Below are 22,327 nucleotides of genomic sequence, written 5' to 3'. Positions count from 1 at the left end.
ATATTTAATTGTCTGTGGTTGGTCAAAATTGTCCACTCAAGCACCGAAAATCCAAATTATCTCTTAAACACAAACGATTTTTACTCATAAGTTCGCACAAGTTTTGTGCATTCATCTACTCACATGTGACCACGAGATTCAACATTGACAAAAGTTAAAAAGAACAAAATGAGAATACTGTAGTTTCAGAAAGAGTAGTCTTTCAAATCTGCTCTAGAGTCGTCCATGTCAATTTCAGACAAGCATTCTTCAGCGGTAAGAGGAGGGAGTTTACGAGTCTTACGCTTCAGGTTGTGTTTGTGCCAATCACTCTTACAGTGCTCTCTGTATTGCTTAGCCTCCCCAACAAACGTGTTGCAAGTGCTGCACTTGGTCCCCTTCTTTTCTTCTCCTCCTTCTTGCTTTATGTTATCTGTAGTACTTATCTCTTGCTTCTGCATTTTCTTGCTAAGTTCAACGACGGGATCAGTCAAATCCTTAGTCTCAGCCTCAGCAGGTAACAACGGCTTGTGTGTTTGCAATGTCATATCATCATGCTCATCGTAATGATCCATGCTTGTGTCACCTTCTGCATGAACTGATACAGCAAGTATTTCTAGTTTTCCCTGTATGTTCCTGACATGGGAATCGCACTCTCGGAATAGGCCCGGTTCCATCTCGCAGACCTGCACAAGTACAATTAGACAGGATTAGAGAAAGAAAAAAAGAAGTCCAAAAAATGTTGATGATTTAGATCATTACAGTGGACATCTGTGTTCCAGATTCGTCTTTGGAGACAACACTAGCGTCCCATTCTTTTAGCTTCTCCAGAAGCGAGGGAAAGTTTTGAACAGGAACAGTGAGGCGCAGTCTCATTGGAGAACGCTTGATAGGGAAGTGCTTTTGCAGCTCACGGATGACATCAAGAGCCTGCATAGTTTAATAATCAAATTGAAGCCTCACATAAACATTTCATATGTATACCACAAGTCACTTTTGCCTCTACATTAACCTAAACCAATCACCTGCTTCTTGGAATTGCTATGAGGATCAACAGCAAAATGAATCTCATGCATCAGGCGCTCTACCATGGTGATTGTATAAGGCCGTTGTGTTTCAGGGTTGATGGTTTTCTGCAAAACAATGGTTGCAATATCCCGAAACTGGCTAGAGAACTGTGATTCTCTCTCTTTTCCAGCAACTTGAAGCTCACCTTTCTCCAAAATCTGAAACACAGAGAGTTGGAAATGCAACATATAAGAGACATCTTAAGGAGTCACAACTTCAAACACTAATAAAATCAAACAAGCCATGACATACATCAATGCATATTTTCGTATGATCATCTGATCCAAAGGCCTTCATCAAGTCTTTGGATTTGGCAAGAACTCCTTTAGAAACATTCGAATAAACAGTATGAGACTGAAGCACTTCATCTATGTCCTTCTCCCTGCATGAACATTTTCGCCCACATCTCAGTACGTTTACTAATAAAACAACGCAGAACAAAATCTTATCTAGAGGTGTGTTATTGATTCTCATTTCCCTTCAGATTAGGTTAAACATATGCCCAACCGTCACACCATATTCATCATACTATACCAATTCCATAACATTAGTTACAGAGCGAAACAACTAAAGTATGCTTAAGACCTTCAACATCAGAATCGAGTCCGCAAAATTCAGAAAAAAAAAAATCAACACAAAAGACCAATCAAACACAAGCAAACAAAGATTGATTGATGCGACTATACTCCTTCTCCTTCAAATTAGGTTAAGCACATGATCCGATTCAACACAATCGTCACACATCATACTACACACAAATCAGAATCGAATCAGCTAAAACTCAGCAAAATCAAACCGCAAGCAAGCGAAGATTCGGATATTATCGAATAGCTTACACGCCAGACCGCCATGAAAGGACCTTATTCTTGTAGCAAGCGATCTCGAATCTATTGCCTTGCTTTTTGAGACGAACCACTGCAACGTTCGTCAACCTCTTCTGCCCAACGGGCTGCACCAGCGTCTTCGACATTTTCTTTTCTCTCTGCTTTCTTCTCTCTCTCGCTCGTAACTTCGTCTTCTTTTTTTCCCTCTCGCCGCCACTACTTTGGGATATTTATTTGTCAAAATTGCAAAAAAATGGTAGGTCTTCGGTCTTCCTTAGGCTCCCAACGGAGAAAGCGGATCAAGCGAAGTGGATCAGACGAAATAAAAGCGGATCAAACGGATCTGGCGGAATAAGTGTGGATTAAACAGATTTAGCAGTTCAAAATGTATGTTTGAATGGTGAAAGTACATCAAATAATGCGGATCAAATATTTATATTATAAAAAATAAAAATTGTAAATAAAATATTTTACATAATATAATACATATTAAAACAAAAACTTGTATTTATATAACATGTTATTCATATTTATGCAAAATAAAATTATTAAAAAATATTTAATGTATACATATTCAATTTAAAATGCTACAAATATATTTATTGTCATAAATACTAAAACACTAAACATTAAAATATTTAAAATACAACACAATAAAAAAAAACTAATATCGAGTACTTTGATTTTTCCATAACATATATGCAATATTTTCTCTGATATTTACCATAAGATTGCCATCAGCTATCTCTGCAGATTTTGTATCCCCTATATCAAACTCAGAATTTGTGTTAGTAATCTCTGTCTCTCTCATTACTTATGCAAAATCGTCATCTGAAAAATTTGAAATTCTGATAAAATTATGTAGTCTCATTGTAGCCGTTACCACTCTTTTTTGTACATGAATATTATATCTAGGAAACTCACAGACAATCCTCCATTTCTTCTTCCAAACTCCAAATGTCCTCTCAATAACAGAGCATAAAAATGTGTGACATCAATTAAATAGTTCTTGTTTATTCATAGGAAGAGGACCATTTTCGAACTGTGACATATGATACTGAACAATCCTGTTTCGTGAAGATCTATATGGAACAAGAAAACCTTGTTTATTTGGATAGCCAGAATCAACAACATAATATTTTTTTATTAGAGGCAAAGGAAATTCAGAATCACTATCTTGTGCCATTGCGAGAACTGTTGTATTGTGACAAGATCCAGGTGCTCCATTCCAGACATATGTAAACAACATATTCAAATCACATATTGTCATGATGTTAAATGATGTTGTACCATGTCAATTCCAATACATTCCTTGTAATTCAGGCTTCACCTGAACACATACATGAACCCATCCATTGATCCAACAAATCCACTAAAATATGGCCAATATCTTCGATCTATCTGCAGTCGTTCGGAAATTCGGAAGAGTTCTTGTCTTGTTGGAGTCTTGATATAATCACAAGCAAGTAACTTAGTTGCTGTTAGAACCTCAAAAAACTTTCTCTTCACTGTCTCTTGATTTCGTCCAAATCGCAATCCAACATCTCTTTGAACTTCATTTTGACCACATGTCTGTAAATACATTGCCACACTCTCTTCAATGCTTGCATTCATTGTTGATCTTAAACCATAACTTGTTTGTAGCTTATCACACAATGTTCTGAAAGTACTAAGTGACATTCGTAGTAATTGTAAACAAGCAGCATCATCTTCTTGCAGACGATGCCAAATATTTACCCACCCTAAACCACCGTCTGTTTGGACTGGTCCTCTTTGAAAATATCGATTGTAGTAACTGAGTGCTGGTTGAATTATTAACTCTTCAAATTACTCATTTTCCAAATTCCATAACTCAATTCTTTCTTCATAACTTAGAAATTGGACTCCTCGTGATCGCAACTGGCATATACGAAACACCTAAAATTTGAAAGATAAGAGATTAAAAAAATTAGAACAGTAATAAATAAAATGACATTAAATAAAAATTCTTTCTTGGCGTGTGTTATATAGATACTTCGTTGTGTTGTGTGTTGTACTAGATATGTATTGATATGTGTGTTAATAATACAGTCTATTGAAATGTGTGACAAATACAATAAGTTTAATAATAAAAAAAATAAAAGAAGCGGACGAAATTACCAGCGTTTATACTAGGCCTGCGACTTCGGTTTATTCGGATATTTCGGTTCGGTTATGTCAGTTTTTCGGTTATTTTAGAAATTGAAAACTGTTCTGAATTAAACCGACTAAGATTTCGGTTCGGTTCGATTCGGTGATGGTTATTTCGGTTTTTGCCATTTGGTTATTTCGGTTTATTAGTTTTGGGCTAAAGATGTTTTTGATCGTTGGGCTTGCAAAAAAATGGCCCATTAACACACAAAAAAAAATAAAAAAATCTGAGATTTGTCTTGAGAGAAGGAAAACCCTACGACCACGACTAGAGCTGTGGAGGCAACAGCGGCGAGATCTCGAAGCCGAAGATTGTGGTATCGAAGTCAAAGAATAAGGACGAGGAAAAGAAGAAGATGATGATGATGATGAATCGAGATAAAGAAGAAGGTGATGATGATGATGATGAATCGTGAAAAGGAAGAAGATGATGTATCGAGAAGAAGAATAGGCAACACAAAAGAAAAGATGATGAAGATGATAATATATGGAAGAAGTATCATAACTGAGGAAGATGATGATGAATCGAAGAAGAAGAGGACGACGATAATGAATCGAAGATAATAAAGATGGTGAATTGAAGAAGAAGAAATGAAGAAAAATCAAAGAATGAAAAGAGGCAACGACGACTACCTTTAAGGTTTTCTTTTTTCGGTTAACCGTTCGGTTCAAGCGAACCGAACCGAAAATCTCGGTTAACCGAGCCTAATTAAAATCTTTCCGATCGGTATACTTAATTAATAGAAACCGAACCGATTTGCCCAAATCTCGGTTCGGTTCGGTTCGGACAAATCGGTTCGGTTCAAATTCGTAGGCCTAGTTTATACTGTAGATGGCAGACCACTACAATTCCTTCATAATTTTAGTCTGCATGCAGTCCATCTTCTTCTTTTTGTATTTTAAACAAAAAACTTCTAAATTTAATTGTACTTGTGAATGGTAACATTAAAGTGGACGAACTCATCTAACAGATCATCTGCCTTTTATACGCTTTCCACTCAGGGCCTTAACCTTCAATATTTATTTGGGCGTTGAATGGTAACGGCGGTCCCAGTGGATAAATCCGTCAATAGATTAGTCCGTCTTAAAAATGGTGTGGACAACAAATCGCTACGGCTTAATTCTATTTGTATGCAAAAATAGTTTGTAATTAGTCTGCAGCGGTTTTGTCTTTTTTTTTGGACCGCACCACTGTGGTCTGCGAAAAATGGCAGAAGTAAAGAAAAATTATGGTTGCCATATGACACCCATGAAATTATAAATTTCAGATTAGTTTTTATAAAAATAATTAATAGCATATGTTTAAGCAAAACCTTTGACACCCCTATGAAATTTTGTTGACACCCCTCAAATAAATAGTACCATATGGTAATTGGGCTTTTTGACAAACTGTTGGGCTTAGCCTTTAACAAAATCTTAATCTATTGTATATTTGTATGGCTAAACATAATTATAAGTTGATTAAAAAAACTTAATTTATCCAAAATTTGGACTCTTCCTCTTCCATCGTCAGCTTTGCGTACTCTTCCTCTTCCAATTTCCATCATCATTTTGTTTAAACAGATTGAAAACTATGAATTGTAAGTTATTTCTATTGTAGTTTAAGAAACTTTTTTTGTTTAGTTTAAGTAATTAAAATACTATACACGATTTTGGATTTGTGAAAATAGAAGGGATTGCTTAATAGTTTTTCTCTTACTTGGATAATCTATGTGGGAATGGAATCATGGATTATCATTTATTATTGTTAGTTTGTAACGTAGTTGGAACATAACAAATTTTTATTTCATTACTTGTATGTTAGATTTTTCTACAAATAATTACGCAAACATGTATTGATAATTCGTTATTTTGTGTATTTTTTTGTACGCAATACAATTGATAGATTTTTGAAAATAAATTCTCCACCACCCACCATTGATTCAGAGGACTTGCCATGGGATCCAGCTAAAAGAAAAAGCATTCTAAGTTATCATCCTAATCAAAGAGAGGAGGTACGACGCATATACTTGATAAAAGGACCTTATCAACCTCGTGATCATAGTTTTAAACAAATTATTGTAGGAGGTATACTACGGCATTTTAATCCACAATGGTATGATCAATATGGATGTGATTGGTTAGAGTATAGTGTGGAAAAAGAAAAAGTTTGTTTGCTTGTGTTGTTATTTATTCAGAGATCAAGCTGAGAAACAAGGTGGGAGTGATGCTTTTGTTTCAATTGGTTATTATGGGTGGAATAAAACCTTTGGGTTTACTAAGCATAAAGGTGATCATACTAGTTTTCACAGCATTGCCAAAAATAAATGTGATGCCTTGATGAGACAAGGTTAGTCTATCAAATATGCTTTACAGAAGCAAACTTATGTTATGAAATATGAGTATCGATTGCAGCTGAGTGATTCAATTGATGTTTCTAGACATTTGTTACATCAAGGGTTACCTTTTCGTGGTCATGATGAGTTAGAAGATTTCAACAAATAAAGGTAATTTTTTGGAGCTTCTCAAATACACTACTGGTCAGAATGAGATTGTGAGAAAAGTTGTGTTGAAGAATGCTCCTAAATATAATCAGATGACATCACCTCCGGTTCAAAAAGATATTGTGCACTGCTTTGCAGAAGAAGTAACTAAATCTGTTATCGAAAAAATTGGTAATTATGTCTTTGGCTTATTGGTAGATGAATCAGCTGATGTTTCAGACAAAGAGCAGATGGCCATGTTTTTCGCTTTGTTGATAAGTATGGAATAGTAAAAGAAAGATTTGTTGGCATTAGTCATGTGAAGGAGACAACTTCTTTATCTCTGAATATTGATATTGATTCTTTGTTTGCCAAACATGGATTGAGTTTAAAAAAGGTGAAAGGTCAAAGTTACGATGGAGCTAGCAACATGAAAGGAGAATTCAATGGATTGAGTTCATTGATTTTGAAAGAAAGTAGTTCGGCGTATTATGCTCATTGCTTTACCCATCAATTGCAGTTAGTTGTCGTGGCGGTAGCAAAAAAAATATTTTGAAGTTGGAGACTTCTTTGATATGGTTTCTCTCTTGTTTAATGTGGTTGGGGCTTCTTGCAAGAGAAAAGACATGCTACGGGAATGCTATCGCAAAAAAATTGAAGAAAGGATTATAAATGGTGAAATTAAGACTGGAACTAGGTTAAATCATGAGCTTTCACTTCAACGGCCTACAAATACTCGTTGGGATTCACATTATAGGACTTTACTGCGACTTGTTGATTTGTTTTCTTGTATTATTGAGGTTCTTGAATATATGCAGGATGAAGGTGTAGACACAACCAAAAGGAGACAAGCATATGGCCTGCTCAAATGCTTTCACACCATTGATTTTCCTTTCTATCTCCAGTTAACATTGCATATTTTTTTGTTCTCTGATAGCTTATCCAAGGCATTATAGAGAAGAGATCAAGATATCTTGAATGTTATTTCATTGGTGGCATCTACTAAGCGACAACTGCAGAAGCTTATAGATGATGGATGGGATGATTTTCTTACTAAAGTATGTTCTTTTCGTGAGAAAAACAATACTGAAGTGCTTAATATGGACGAAGAGTTTGTTGATTCAAGAAGGCCAAGGAAAAAGACCAACATAAGCAACTTGCATTACTATAAGGTAGATTGTTTCTACACTGTCTTAGATATGCAACTTCAAGAGTTCAATGATCGATTTGACGAGGTAAATTCAGAACTACTTGTTTGTATTGCATCCTTAAGTCCAGTGGATTCTTTTCGTCAATTTAATAAATCAATGTTGGTGAGAATGGCTGAGCTTTATCCAGATGAATTTAGTTATGTGGAGCGTGTATCTCTTGATCATCAACTTGACATCTATCTTGATAATGCGAAAAGAGATGAAAGGTTTTCTAATCTCAAAAGTCTTGGTGATCTAACTCGTGTGATGGTAGAGAAAAAGAAAGATGTTTCTACCTTGATTCTACCTGTTGCTACCGCAATCGTTGAAAGATGTTTTTCTGCAATGAACATTGTAAAGACAACATCACGTAATCGTATTTGTAATACATTTTTTTAGTGATTGTCTAGTTTGCTTTATTGAGAAATAGGTAATTGACACTGTGACAAAAAAAAACAGTCATTAAATGTTTCCAAAGTATGAGTGAGCGTAGGATTCATCTTTAGAATGAACTTTTGTAATAACATTTTTTTAATATAATCTATATTTTTATGAGAAAAATATTATGAGTTATTACACCCATGAATAACTTTACTGGCTCTGCCACAGACTGCGGATAATGTTTGGTGAATGGTAAATAAAAAGCGGTTTAATCCGCAGATATATTTGTCCGCCTCAACCGCTGCACCATTCACACCTTTATATAAAGGAAAATTTTCTTTAAATTAATAATGCTGATAAAAATTAATAATTGATATAAACTAATATTTTTATATACATAATAAATTAATAATTATTATCTATGTACAAATATATATATATATATTGGAATTTATTTGAGTTTCATAAAAAAAAATAGCCAAAACACGAAGATCAAAGACAAATACGTAGAAGGAAAATAATATATTTATTAGTCTGTTAGCATATAAGTCTTACCTACTAAAGGTGGTCTCTCTGTCGATCTTGTGGAGGGTTGGTTTCAGGGATGGATCGGAAGTCCATCTCTGGGTTTGGTTGGGTTCCGACATTTATTGCAAGGATCTGATTTCCAAAGGAGATTTGTGGATTTCATGGCGTTGGATTTCACGAATCGATCGGATTTAGAGCTTGATGGGATTAGGTTTGGGCGGATCCGTTTCTGGACAATACAGATTCCGTTTGCGATCTCCTTTATTTCTCTGGATTTGAGTTTTTACCGGATTGAGATTTCAGTCATACAAATCATGGTGAGGATCACTCAGTGCTTTAATTATGGAAGTTTGAAGGTTAATTCTTTGAGGTCTATGGAAAAGAGAATCTTTGGAGCTTTGATGATAAGATCTGTTTTGGTATTGTCTGCAATTCGCATATCTTCTATTTCGTGTAGTGGTGATAGGGTCGTCGAAGGGGTATTTATTCTTTGGTCTGGATTCTTATCAGGGACCCGTTACATATTTCTTTGTTCTTGGCTTGTCTTTGGTCGATGCGGTCTGTTCATTGTTCGGTGCTTCTTTCACAGACGTGTCGTGAAGGGTTTTCCTCTGTTGAGAGTTATGGCACAACTAGCGCTTAGTAAGAGAAAAGGTTCTATGGTTCGTACGAACACAGTGAAGATATCAAATTCTGTTTTGGCTCAGAGAATCCAGCAGTTCTCTATGACCCTCATTGGTAGGCTAATGAATCCGGCTAGTCAGAGGATGGAGTCCTTGGTGGCTAATATCCCTAAGATTTGGAAGCTAGAGGATAAAGTAGTGGAAGCGGATTTGGAGCAAGGCATTTTTCAGTTCAATTTTGAAGAGGAAGGTGATATTTAGTCAGTTTTACAGAATGGTTCGTACCATTTTGATGGATGGATGGTTTCTTTGGTGTGATGGGAAATGATCATTTCATCTTCATATCCTTCTGCGATTAATTTCTGGGTTAAGGTGGCTGGTATTCCCATGCATTTGTGGGAGGTGGCGACGTTAGAAGCAATCTGTAAAAAGCTTTGTAAAATTCAAGAGTTAGATGAGGAATCTGGTAGTCTCTGTGTTACGGTCAATGGTTTTAATCCTCTGATCTTTAAGATGGTGGTACCCTTAGATACTGGTGATGAAGTAGTGGTTTCTCTTGATTATGAGAGATTGGTGGGCTTCTGCGATCATTGTTCGCGGCTGACTCATGAGTCCAGAGTAAAGCATAATTGTTAGTAATCATGGTATGGAAGATCAGTCGAATAAGAGGAATGAGCAAAGGCAACAATCTTTGGTTAAGCAAGAATTGAATGACAATGTTGGGGGGTGGGTAAAGCCAAGGAAGCATGCTAAGAGAGCTTTGGACTTTCAGAATTTGGATGTTGGTGATCGTGGCCATTTCTCGCAGAAATGGACTTTCAGAAACGTGCGGGTGAGGCTACTTCTAGTGAGGGTGGTGCTCGTAGAGGTGTTCACTTTGTGAGTGAGGATCCCTCGGGTCAGGTTTCCACTTTTCATCTCAACAGGAAGGGTGCTGGGCCAGTTTGGCCTAAGCCTTTGTATCAGGTCAAACAGAACCTTATTGTGATGAATTCACAGGTGGGCATTGGTGATAGTTCGTTGGTTTCAGGGAATGGTTATTCTCAAGCGGATAAGGAAATGGAGGATTATCAATATAAGGGGGATGATATGGCTGCTATGGCTGTGGATTTTGTGGAAGAAACAGATGATCTGCTATAGGACGGTGAGTTTGATGATAATGTTAATGGTGGTGCTAAGGTTGTCCATGGGGATGATGCTCTTCCAGATCAGGGGACTGGTCTCTTGGCTTGTCAGGGGACCGATCCTCAGGGTGAGGCAGATGGTAATCAGCAAGGTATTTCTTCACCCTGTGTTCCGGTTGAGCTTGTTTTGGGTGTAGTTAATAGTGTTATGTCTGCTGTTACCCTAGGGGGACAGTGTGTTCATAGGCAGAGAATTAATAGTACTCATGTTAAAAAGGTGCTAGTGGCTCTAGGATAGCAGCTTTGGCTTTGACTTCTTCACAGAAACGTTTATTAGCTAAGGCTTTATCTAAACCTACAGGTAAAGGGAACAGACAGAAGGTGCTGGGGAAACAAGGAAACAAACAGATGGCTGTTTCATCGGATGGTGGTCGTCAAGGCAAGAAAGGGATGGTGGCGCTCCCGAAACCACCGGCGAAAACGTGAAAATCCTGAGTTGGAACTGTCAGGGCATAAGCTGACCTGACAAAAGATTATTTGGGAGATTTGTAAAATAAGCATCATCCAAATATCTTATTTTTTTCGGAAACAAAAAAATGTTTTACTTATTTACAACAATTTCAGAATAAGTATGGTTATAATAATTTGTATATTGTTGAACCCCGCGCGTGTAGTGGCGGTTTAGCTTTATTTTTTATGGATGAAATAAAACTTTCAATTCTATATGATAGTGACCATATTATTGATACACAAGCGTTTTTTGGACAACAATTGGTCTTTTTGGCTTTTGTTTATTTTGATCATGTTCCCCCAACATCGGGAGAAGGTATGGGATAAGCTAATGGATATTGGATCTTTTTGCGTTGACCCTTGGATTATGATTGGTGATTTTATCGAACTTGTTGAGAATCATGAGGAAAAAGTGGTGCTCTACGACCAGTCTCTTCCTTTGTGTCCTTTATATCTATGATTCGACATTGTGGTATGCTCGAATTCCCTTATTATGGTGAGTAGTTATCCTGAAGGGGTAACCGATGTAACAATCAGGTGGTTTGGTGTCGGTTGGATCTTGCTTTAGGTAATGAGTATTGGCACGGTATTTTCCCTAACTCGAAAGTAGATTATTTGGAGATGGTTAGTTCTAAACATTGTCCAATTTTAACAACTTGCCTGAAAACAGCTACGCGTCAGAATAGGATGGTTGGCTAAGGATGGTTTATCAGGGGTGGCGAGTCAGGATGGATCGCACAAAAAAATTTCGGATACCGGTTTTTGTGTATAAGATCAAGAATTGTAGGAATTCAGTTTCTTGGTGGCGAAAGAATAATATATATTCCGGTCCCTCACTTATTTCCTCCTTAAAGGTGGCCTTGTAGAAGGCAAAGATGGATGACTCGATTTCTCAGGAAGAAATCCGGGGTATCGAGAAAAAACTAAAATAGGCATATTGGGATGAGGAATTGTATTGGCAACAAAAAAAGTAGGAAATTTTGGTTACGGGTTGGAGACAAAAATACAAAAAATTCCATGCTTTTACTAAGCAGCGACGAGTGAGGAATAGGATTGTTGGTTTATTTGGTCCCGATAATTTCTGGGATGAATCGTTCTCGGGGATGGAGAATATTGCCTCAAAATACTTTGAGGATCTTTTTATGAAATCAGATGTAAGTGGCATCTCAGAGATAATTCAGGAGATTTCCCCACTCATTACAGATAATATAAACATAATTCTAACTATGGAAATCACAGAGTTGGAAGTTCAAAAAGCTTTGTTTGCTATGCATCCTGAGAAATCCTCAGGTCCTGATGGTATGACAGTTTTGTCTTTTCAACAGTTTTGGTCTTCATTAAAAGGGGACTTGGTGGCTTTGGTTAAAGAGTTTTTTCGAATGGGTTGTTTCGATCCACGCCTAAATGAGATGAATATTTGTCTTATACCTAAAATTGACCAATCGCAACGCATGGTGGAATTTCAGTCGATCAGTCTTTGTAATGTGAGTTATAAGATTATTTCAAAAGTTTTGCGCTTTTGGCTTAAGCGGTTTTTGTCGTCTCTGGTTTCAGAAACTCAGTCGGCTTTGTTTCCAGACGCTTGATTACCGACAATATTTTTGTTGCTCAGGAAATATTTCATGGGCTGAATACTAATCGGCGCTGTAATTCAGAGTTTTTGGCATTCAAAACGGATATGAGTAAAGCGTATGATTGGTTTGAATGGGATTTTCTGGAAGCGGTTATGATTAAGTTAGGATTTGATAGGAAATGGATTTCTTGGATTATGTGGTGTGTATCTTCGGTGTCGTATCAAGTTCTTCTGAATGGTCAGGCTTGGGGTTATATTTTATCGCAGAGGGGTTTACGTGAGGGAGACCCTCTCTCCCCGTACCTGTTTATACTTTGTACCGAGGTTTTGACAGCAAATATCAAAAAGGCGGAACGGGAGAAGAAACTTACGGGTATCAAGATTGCTCGGGACTGCCCTATGATCTTGCATTTGTTGGGAAAGCTTCGGGACAAGAGGTAAATTTGGAGAAATCTTCCATCATGTTTGGTAAGAAATTTCCGTATGATATACGAACTCACTTAATATCAGTTATTAGTATATCTAAAGAAGGCGGTATGGGTTCTTATTTGGGTATTCCTGAAAGTCTTCAGGGATCGCGAACTAAAGTTTTTAGTTATGTTAATGATCGCCTGGACGAGCGAGTAAATGGCTGGTCGAAAAAGTATTTATCGAAAGGGGGTAAGGAAATTATGATCATATCAATTGTGTTAGCTCTCCCGACCTATGTTATGTCATGTTATAAACTGCCGCAGGAGCTAACGTCCAAACTTACGAGTGCCATATCAAAATTCTGGTGGAAGTTTAATGATAATGCACGAGGTATGCATTGGGTAGCTTGGGATAAAATGTATAAGGACAAATGTGAAGGGGGTTTGGGTTTTGGTGCTCTGGAGCAATTTAATGACGTGATGCTGGCTAAGCAGTTTTGGCGGTTAATTCATTATCTGACATCCTTAATGGATTGGGTGATGCGTGGTCGATATTTTAGGAATAAACATCCTCTATTGGCCAAAAAACCACATTCTCCTTTTTTTTGTTTGGAGTAGTATTTTTTCGACCAAAGAACTAGTGGAACAAGGGGCAAAGTAGGCGGTAGGTTCTGGATGTAATATTTTGGTATGGTGTGATCCCTGGATACCGAACCATCAACCAAGACCAGCTAATGGTAGGAGGAGATTGCTACATCCTAATTTGATGGTTAATCAATTAATTAATCCAATTACGAGGGATTGTCATATGCCTATTATTGAGGAGTTTATGGACCCGGAGGATATTCCGCTTATTCGGAGTATGGCGGTCAGTAAATCTTTTAAATCGGATAGTTTGATTTGGCATTATACTAAATCCGGAAAGTATTCGGTTAAATCGGGATATCGGCTAGCACGAGAATTACTCAGGAAAGTTGAATATGGGCTGTCGTGTAAGGCCCTCCGGGTTGGAAACTTCAAGTCCCTCCGAAGGTTCAACATTTTTTCTGGCCTATTGCGTCTGGTACTCTTCCTGTGATGGACCGGATTGCTCATCAGGGTGTCCAATGTGATGTTATGTGTAAACGGTGTGGTTCTGCGATGGAGACTATAAATCATGCTCTTTTTGAGTGTATCCGTTCGCGTAAGGTATGGGATTTGTCTCCGATTTCCTATGGATCAGTGTATTCGAAATTAGATTTTATTTTTTGGTGGGCATCATCCCAATTCGGGACTTCAGATAGATGTTATCGGCTACCATGGATTTTATGGTCAATTTGGAAGGACATAAATAAAAAAGTTTTTCAGGGAATAGAGGCAGAGCCAATTGATATTATAAATCAGGCGGCTAATGATAAATTACTGTGGGAGGAGGCCAAGTCCTTCTCGGCGAGTTACTTGGATCCTCCGGTAACCTTGGAGGTTCGGGATCCTTACCCCCGTTGTCAGATTGATGGTTCCTGAAAAGGTTCAGATCCTTTTGTAGGTTTGGGGTGGTGGTATAGTAATAGTGAAGATAGGACGCTACTCTTGGGAGCATGGAGCCTTAGACGCAGCCCTGCACCCCTTCATTCGGAGTTACAAGCCTAGATCTGGGCTATGGAGTCCCTCTTAGCGGTTGGTGTTGACTGTCAAAATTTTGAGTCGGATTGCTCAGAGTTAGTTGCAATAGTGCAGTCTCCAGACGATTGACCCGCCTTCTCGAATTTGTTGGAAGATTTAACTCCCTCAGACGATCCTTTCCTTCCTTCACTCTTATCCAGATCCCGCGAATGTCAAATGCGAGAGCAGATTGTCTTGCTCGTTTTTCAAAATCTTTAGTTTCTGAAATTTTTTTGTAAACTTTTTCCCTTCGGTTTGGGCAACCAACCTTGGAGTCATCTTTTAATTTAATGTTTGATTAAAAAAAAAATCATAAAATTAGATGTTAAAAAATGATATGTATATATATATTTTTTTAAATAGTATTATATATATTTTTTAATCTAATACTGGTATTTAATCTGAAATTATGAATTTTATATTTTCTTTTTTCAATTTTTTTATATATTAAAGATCTAACTAAAAATCTGAATTTTAACGAATCAGATAATTGCAGAGAAACATTGATCAAAAATATCAAAATTTAAGTATAGTTCCGTGTCCACTCTTACACTAGTTAGAATATTGAGAGGAAGAAGAAAAAAGCAGAGTAAGAGACCTTTTGTCTCTTCTCTTTTGAGAAGACAAATAACGAAATCTGAAAATTTTATTTTCCTGAAACTTGTTACATGACATCAAGACAAAACTGATTTATATAGAAAACAAACAGACCCTACATCATAAAGAGTTGTATCTCTTTGTACTTATGACTCTTGGATGAAACGTCACAAACCAAAACATCACTGACTTGAACGTTGCGACTCTGAAACTCAATTATCGACCAACACTCCCCCTTAATTGAGTTTCCAGCTAACTCCAATCTTGCTTCAACGTTCTTCCAACCTTGTTGTGCTTACTGAACTCCTCTGTTTCCAGTTAATTAATGACGTCTCCTCTCCCTCTGGTTAGAGCTGACTCTTTTTCTTTCAAACAGGCTGTTGGTCCGTGTAAATTTCTTTCTCAAACACATCACCCGTTTTCCTTTTTCCTTCTTCAGTTCGACGTGAAGTATTTTTGAAGTTATGTGATATTATCAGAGAAAAAAATTTCTTTAAGAGATACCCGACAGACTTCTCTTGAAGAAATAGTGGCTACATTTTTGCTCACCATTGGTCAAAGCTCAAGATATATAAGTATACAATGGGCACATGATTTTAGATGCATTAAATATGATTGCACCAAGTTGGATGGCCAAACCTAGACTCACAGTTTCTGCAAAAATAAGAGAAAGCACACACTATTATCCTTATTTCAAGGTATGTTTACTACAAATTTTATTTCAAATTATGTTTCAACACAATTGAGGTAATTATAAAATATTAGAACCAGCTTTGCTTGGATACGTATTGCTTCCCAGGAACGTTTGGGTTGATGTGAATGTTGTTTTTCTTTGTCCTTACTTGATTATTAAATATGGTTGTTTTACACTCGACAGTTGTGACTATGTGAGTAATCTTTGCTAGCTAGTATCTCATTATTTCTTCATTGGTCAAATTAGTTGTGAATTATTTAGTTGGCTTCGTGGAAGCCAAAAACGTGCAAACAAAGTAACATATTGGAAAAGTCTATTAGAAAAATCAGAGAACCTCTATCAAAGACGAAATTAGGACAAAATTAAATACGAAGACTCATTAGCTGCTTTACAGTTATTATATCTTTCGCATATAACTGATAAAACAGAAAAATGAACGTAGGGGTAAAAAATATACTAAACATAGATGTGAACTCTCGTTATCATGATTTTTACAGGATTGCATTGGGGCTATCGACAACACACACATTCATGCAACGGTGCCTGCTGATGATGCACCAAGCTATCGTAATCAGAAACATTAAAAAATGTTCTTGTTACATGTAACTTTGATCTATAATTTTACAACACAGGATTCAAAAATATTTAGTGATGCTTTAATGAGAAGTAAGAGCAAACTACCTATTTCCGAAGGTATATCCATATGCATTACACAGATCATTGTTACTTCCCTTTTGTTAATATAACTATTAATATTTATATATGAATTACAGGAAAATATTATCTAGTTGATTGTGGATTTGCAGATCGACACAATTTTTTAGTGCCATTAAGAGGTACAAGGTATCATGATCTACTATACTTCAGAGGTCAAGGTTGTGATTCTGGTAATCAAAATGTGTTATTTAACTTGCGTCATGCATCTTTGAGAAATGTGATCGAGAGAATTTTTGATATCTTCAAATCTAGTTTTCTGATTTGAAATGAGCACCGCTTTTTCCTTTTAAGGTACAACGAGAACTCGTATTAGTTTGTGATGGATTACATAACTCACTCCGTAGAGAATGTCGGTCCGATGAGTTTCCTCCCGATTAATATAGTGATGAAGAAACCAATATCGGTCACCAAGAAAGCAGTTATGAGGAAAATAGAGATACAGGAATCCTCCAATCTCAGCAAATAGATTATGCTAATAATTGGAGACACAATAGCGGCTAATATGTGAGAAAGAGATTATGCTAATAATTGCATTACTAAGAAGAGCTCTCCCAGAGGTAGTCCTCTCCCAAGAAATGTATGATCTTTTTATTGCGCCATGTGCTGCAAAAGTGAAAAAGTTGAAGGCGTTCCTAGCCTAAGAATTGTAAGTGGTTTTTGGGAATTCAAATGTGACAAGCATTTATTATTGTTTATCAAATAGGATTTATAACTGATTGTTAAATTGTGGAAATCAGGGCAAAAGTTTTGAGCACTGGAAATGCCAATTTTTATTTGCGCCTGATGCCCCTAAACAATTAAGGCCACCTTGTGATAAAGAGTACGACTGGTTGTGTGATACGGTAAGCTTGGACGTTTTCTCTGATAAATTATCTGATCTAAACATAGTGGACTATTCACTGCAACATTAATTATTTGTTGCAGCACATATCCGCATGTATGCATATGTTCCGTAGAAAGGATGAAAAATACATCTCCTTTTGTAATAGATCAGATTGCTTTTCTTAACCCGTGATTTGCTAACCATTAGGCAAAAGAATACCCTTTTTTGATTCCGATAAGAAATGACAGTTTGGAGATGGTTATTTTGATACGTACTTGGAGAGATTACCAATATATGGTATGACACACACGAAATGGGTTGACGATGTAGACATCTTGTACATCCCACACAACATCAATAACAATCAATAGGTTGCCCTCGAAGCTGAATTAGTTAAGCGCAAGATTAAAGTATACGGTAGCATAAACGACAGTAGTACCGACGAGGTTCTCCACAAGCATTGTAAGCCGTTCACCAGAATGATTCCTCACTTGATGCAGGCTATTTCCCAACGATACAAGAAAGATAAAATCAGGGCATCATCAAACATTATTTACAGGATGAAAACAACCCCGAGAATATTCAAGTTGGTGATTGTGTTGTGTATGCGTTGAAGTACATTGAGTGTTTAGACCTGAGACTAAACTTTGAAGGCCTCTCTGATGCGGCCATGCCTGTCATTAGGAAGAAAATTGCGACAAAAGTGTTTGATGAGATTCCAGACAACAACTGCTTTCTAAAAATGTTAGATAACTCCTTGACACGCTGTGACTTTAGCGAGGTTGAGTTCATCTTGGAATCAAAAAGCTTAAGAAGTTAGATTACATATATATTTCAATAGCCGAACCAGTATGAAGTTTAGATTCCAAGATTGCTTGGACGCCGGTGGAAATTGAAAAAGGGGATTAGGTCATAATTTTGGTTAGGCATAACAAATGTGGATGTCATTCTTCAATTTTTTGACATCCCCACTTGTAATGTTTTCTAATTGGCCACTAATATAGCCGAGTGTGGTTTGTACACTCTTTAGGTATAGTGTTTTGTATATTGCAGGGTTCAGATTATGATATGTTCTTTGGTTGGTTATTCACTGGTGTTATTGGTCATGTAATCCGTGTTAGGATGTACCTTTGAACGCGGTTGTATAATTTTTTGGCATCCACCTTTTTAAGTTGTTTATTTTGAGTTTACTATGAAAAAATTGAGTTTTTTTTGTCAAACTTACAAATTTACATTTTGGTTGGTCCATGTTGGGTGTTTAACCCTTGAACGCGATTGAGTTTTTTGTAATCTGTGTTGGGTGTTTAACCTTTCTAAAGATTAATTTTGGGAAAACTAAAATAGTACCCAAGTGAATGACCTATAAAAGGTATTCAAGTTCTTCACTTATAAATAAAGTAATGGGATACAGATCTCACAGCAACACCAAACTTTCAGAGCAAGATCTAAGCTTATTGAGATTCACATATAAAACTTCCTGGATGTCACGGGATGAAGTTTTCATCATAACCATCATAGCTGGAAGATGGATTATGAATAATAAAGTGGGGTGGGAATTCAAACTGGATGTTGGTCGTGGTGGTAATACAGTCCAGTAACATCAGTTTGGCTTCTCCATGACTTATTTTGTCGCAAATCAGTTTACTTCAGAAATTGACGAGTCCTCTTATCCACTGCCTATAACGATTGGAGCTGGGTAACAATGGTTTCCGTCAACATCGTAAGATAAACAAGGCCATAAGTGTATATGTAACTTGTTTGGGAAAAATTAGTATTCTTGTTGATATTGGTGCTTACGGGGAAGGAGGTGCATACGGAGAAGTCAATACTGCACAATGTGTAGTACCTCACCGTATGTAACACCCGTGAACAGAATTTTGGAAATTCGGTAACACTTTGTCTGGTCGGGTCAAACCGGTTCGATTTTAATTATCTGTATTATGTGGTTGGTTTAGGGCTTCTCTTTCGCGGATGTAAAGTGAAGACATCAACCAGTGTTGTGACGGTAACTACGGTGGTTGATGTAATAGAGTACAGATAAGTAACGAGCCAATTATGGACGGTAATTATTCTGATGAGGAAAACTATGATTACGAATTCTGGAGCGAGTATGTTCGGGCAGACATATGTAGGGAAGATATTTTGTAGTCATTTGATAGTTTCATGTTCATAGTACAAGATTAAATTTCATTACCTTTATCTACCGCTTGTATTTTGTCATTGGTATATGGTTCAAACACTTTGTGTATGTTGTACCCTTACGTAAATCAAAAACAATTACCATTTATTTTTTTGTACCCTGAAAGTTTTTCGAACACACAAGGGCTTATATATCATTTTCTTCTGTGTTGTCATTTGTGTACAGTTACATTACCATTTTCTTATGTTCTACCCTCATCCACCCCTTGTGTTTTGTCATTGGTGTACGGTTTAAACACTTTGCGTACGTTGTACCCTTATATAAACAGAAGACAAGTACCATTCCGATTTTTGTACCCTGAAAGTTTTTCGTACACACAAGGGCTTATATATCGTTTTCTTTTGTGTTGTCATTAGTGTACGGTTTCATTTTCAATTTCTTTTGTACCCTCATCCACTCCTTGTGTTTTGTCATTGGTGTATGGTTCAAACACTTTGTGTATGTTGTACCCTTATGTAAACCAAAACAATTTACCATTCCTTTTTTTGTATCCTGATAGTTTTTCGCATACAGAAGTTCTTATATATCGTTTTCTTGTTTGTTTACTTTGGTATACGATTACATTTCCATTTTTTTATGTTGTAACCTTACGTTTTACGTTTACCAAAATGTAATACCATGTCGCTTCTGCAATGTTGCATTTTTGTGTGCTACAATTAAAGTAAATAACATAACATCATCGATCACACTTACCAACTACTATTTTATAACCAGATTGATCAATCGCAATTAATATTATGACAAACAAACTGGTACTACAAACATTTATAGTGGCTCTTAAATCGTGAAATAAACACAGAATAAACCTTGAAATGAGCGCCACTTGAGCCGTAGGCAAAACAACGTACCAAGTTAAGTTTGTGGTTGTTACCCAGAGGAGAACAAGAAGGGTTAGAACTTCGAATGAGAGGGGCATTTCATCTAGAAATTCTTGAATTGGAACCAGTAATAGGCACAAAGAGTTGGTAAGCCTTTAGCAAGAGATAAATCCTGAAACACACGCCAAACAAAAACAGTTGTTCTTGTCAACACATAGTTAATAGAAGCTATAAATGTCTTGCCAAAGGTTCTTCAACACTACATGACCATCAATTGCTGGTATCATCAATGCCTAAATCTCTCGGTGTACTTAGTATGGTGCTTTGCAGTTTTCCAACAGGAAGTGGCCAATCTTTTAACAGCAAAGCAAGAGGCGCATAAAGCTTAGGTCAGAGAGTTGAATAATCGCTGAGTTGATTGGAATGAGAAGATCGACGCTGCAAAGGCTAGAGCAAAAGCCACAGCGGAAATATGTGAGTGTCGGTCGATGCAAGTGAATGTTGCATCAGTCGATGCAAGCTTGTGTCGGTCGATGCGTACCCAGTGATATGTATATATTTTACCTTGTTTAACCATAGTTTATTCACATCTTTTACATGTTTTATTAGCTTGTTTTGTTACTTACATGTAGTTTAAGGTCAGTTTGTGCATTAGAGTAGGATTTGCATTGCATTTGCATTGTTTCTTGTTTAAACAAGTGATTTGGACTCAAGGAGCATGGAAATGGAGCTTAAGAGGAGTGGAGTGCAACCAGTGAAGCAGATAGGAGCTGAAGCAAGCTGGAAACCAAAGCTTGGAGACCACTCGACCATCACGCCCGGAGACACTCGACCTTGTGCTATTCAGGGAGTCGACCATCACGCCCGGAGACACTCGACCGTGTGCTATTCAGGGACTCGACCGTGTGCTATTCAGGGACTCAACCGTGTGCTATTCAGGGACTCAACCAGTAGGAAGCAGAGAAATGGACCACTCGACCATAGCCACTCGACCGCTTTTGGTCGAGCACATTGAGCCGCCTCTCTATTTTGTCAGCTAGCTATTTTAGGGCTTCCCCCTTGTCATATATATATCCAATGTACCCCATGGCCGCCCATAAGCTATGATAAGTCATTTTTAGGTCAGAAAAATATTTGTAGCCACCAAAAAAACCTAGTTTTTACCCTTTTGGATTTTTAGCTTTTGTTTGCATCATTTACTACTTTTGTTCTTACTTTTCTCCAGATTTTCATACCTTGTAAGTCTCATAACTTTCTGGGTATTGGTAATCTGAGTTAGTTTCTTTATATAAAGTTGTTGTTCATCATCTCATCTATCTTATCATGCTAGTTTTATCATTTTCTGGGTTTATGTTCATCATCATCATGTTTTGTTCATCTGTGTAGTGAGTTAGGATTTTGGAGATGGATTAGGCTGGTCTAGAGTTGTGGTTGTTTAGATTGGTTAAGCTTGTTTGATAATATATTTCTTCTAGTTTAGAAGTGCTCTAAGCTGTTCTTATATCTGAGAGGATAAAAATAGATCTTAAGCTTCCTTGCATCATACCAATGTTTAGGTTGTTAGATAAAGCTAATGCTGGAGATTATCATGTTTATCCGAGTATAAGACGGGAAAACATAATCAGAAAGAAATAGATGTTCCACAACCATTTGTCGTGAGAATTTTTTCCATATAGGTACATATATTTTACTTCTTTTTTGGTGAGCAATATGTATTTTTTAAATTTGTTATTACCTTAATTAAAATTGATTCTCAACTAATATATTTAGATTTTTTTTTTGTGATAAAAATACTATTTTCGAAAATTTGCAGCAAGTTTTAACTTTTGTTGTTGTTAAAAAGTTATTTTAAACTTCGTAAAAACAAAATTTGTTTTGTTTCCAAGTCTCCATGTAGTATTTAAAAAAAAAAAAAAAGAAAAAAAAAAAGAGAATCTCAATAGCAATTAGCAAGTTGGCAACCTTTAAAAAATACAAGTCTCATGACAATTACTTT

The 22,327-nt window shown here is 36.7% G+C and overlaps 2 protein-coding genes and 2 pseudogenes across 2 annotated transcripts; 2 read left to right on the top strand and 2 right to left on the bottom strand.

The window, feature by feature from the left end:
• Window positions 1–48: 48 nt before the first annotated feature.
• LOC104742145 (uncharacterized) lies at window positions 49–2,371 on the bottom strand. Its single transcript, XM_010463114.3, has 5 exons — window positions 1,884–2,371; window positions 1,300–1,429; window positions 1,005–1,205; window positions 742–909; window positions 49–665 (listed from the first exon to the last, which is right to left on the bottom strand). Exons 1-5 carry the CDS (start codon window positions 2,015–2,017, stop codon window positions 186–188), a joined length of 1,113 nt encoding a protein of 370 aa, XP_010461416.1. The 5' UTR covers window positions 2,018–2,371; the 3' UTR covers window positions 49–185.
• A 164-nt stretch (window positions 2,372–2,535) lies between these two features.
• LOC147928586 (uncharacterized) lies at window positions 2,536–5,590 on the bottom strand (annotated as a pseudogene).
• A 312-nt stretch (window positions 5,591–5,902) lies between these two features.
• LOC147928585 (uncharacterized) lies at window positions 5,903–9,485 on the top strand (annotated as a pseudogene).
• A 549-nt stretch (window positions 9,486–10,034) lies between these two features.
• Window positions 10,035–11,073, top strand: LOC109128780 (uncharacterized). Its single transcript, XM_087486202.1, has 3 exons — window positions 10,035–10,247; window positions 10,365–10,500; window positions 10,710–11,073. The coding sequence occupies exons 1-3, from the start codon at window positions 10,035–10,037 to the stop codon at window positions 10,832–10,834; spliced, it is 474 nt and encodes a 157-aa protein (XP_087342328.1). The 3' UTR covers window positions 10,835–11,073.
• The last annotated feature ends 11,254 nt before the right edge of the window (window positions 11,074–22,327 follow it).

This window comes from Camelina sativa, chromosome 14, assembly GCF_030686135.1.
Source record: "Camelina sativa cultivar CO46 ecotype springtype chromosome 14, ASM3068613v1".
Lineage (NCBI taxonomy): Eukaryota > Viridiplantae > Streptophyta > Magnoliopsida > Brassicales > Brassicaceae > Camelina > Camelina sativa.
The sequence above is the reverse complement of the archived record's forward strand: the minus strand, read 5'-3'. Positions and strand labels throughout refer to the sequence as shown.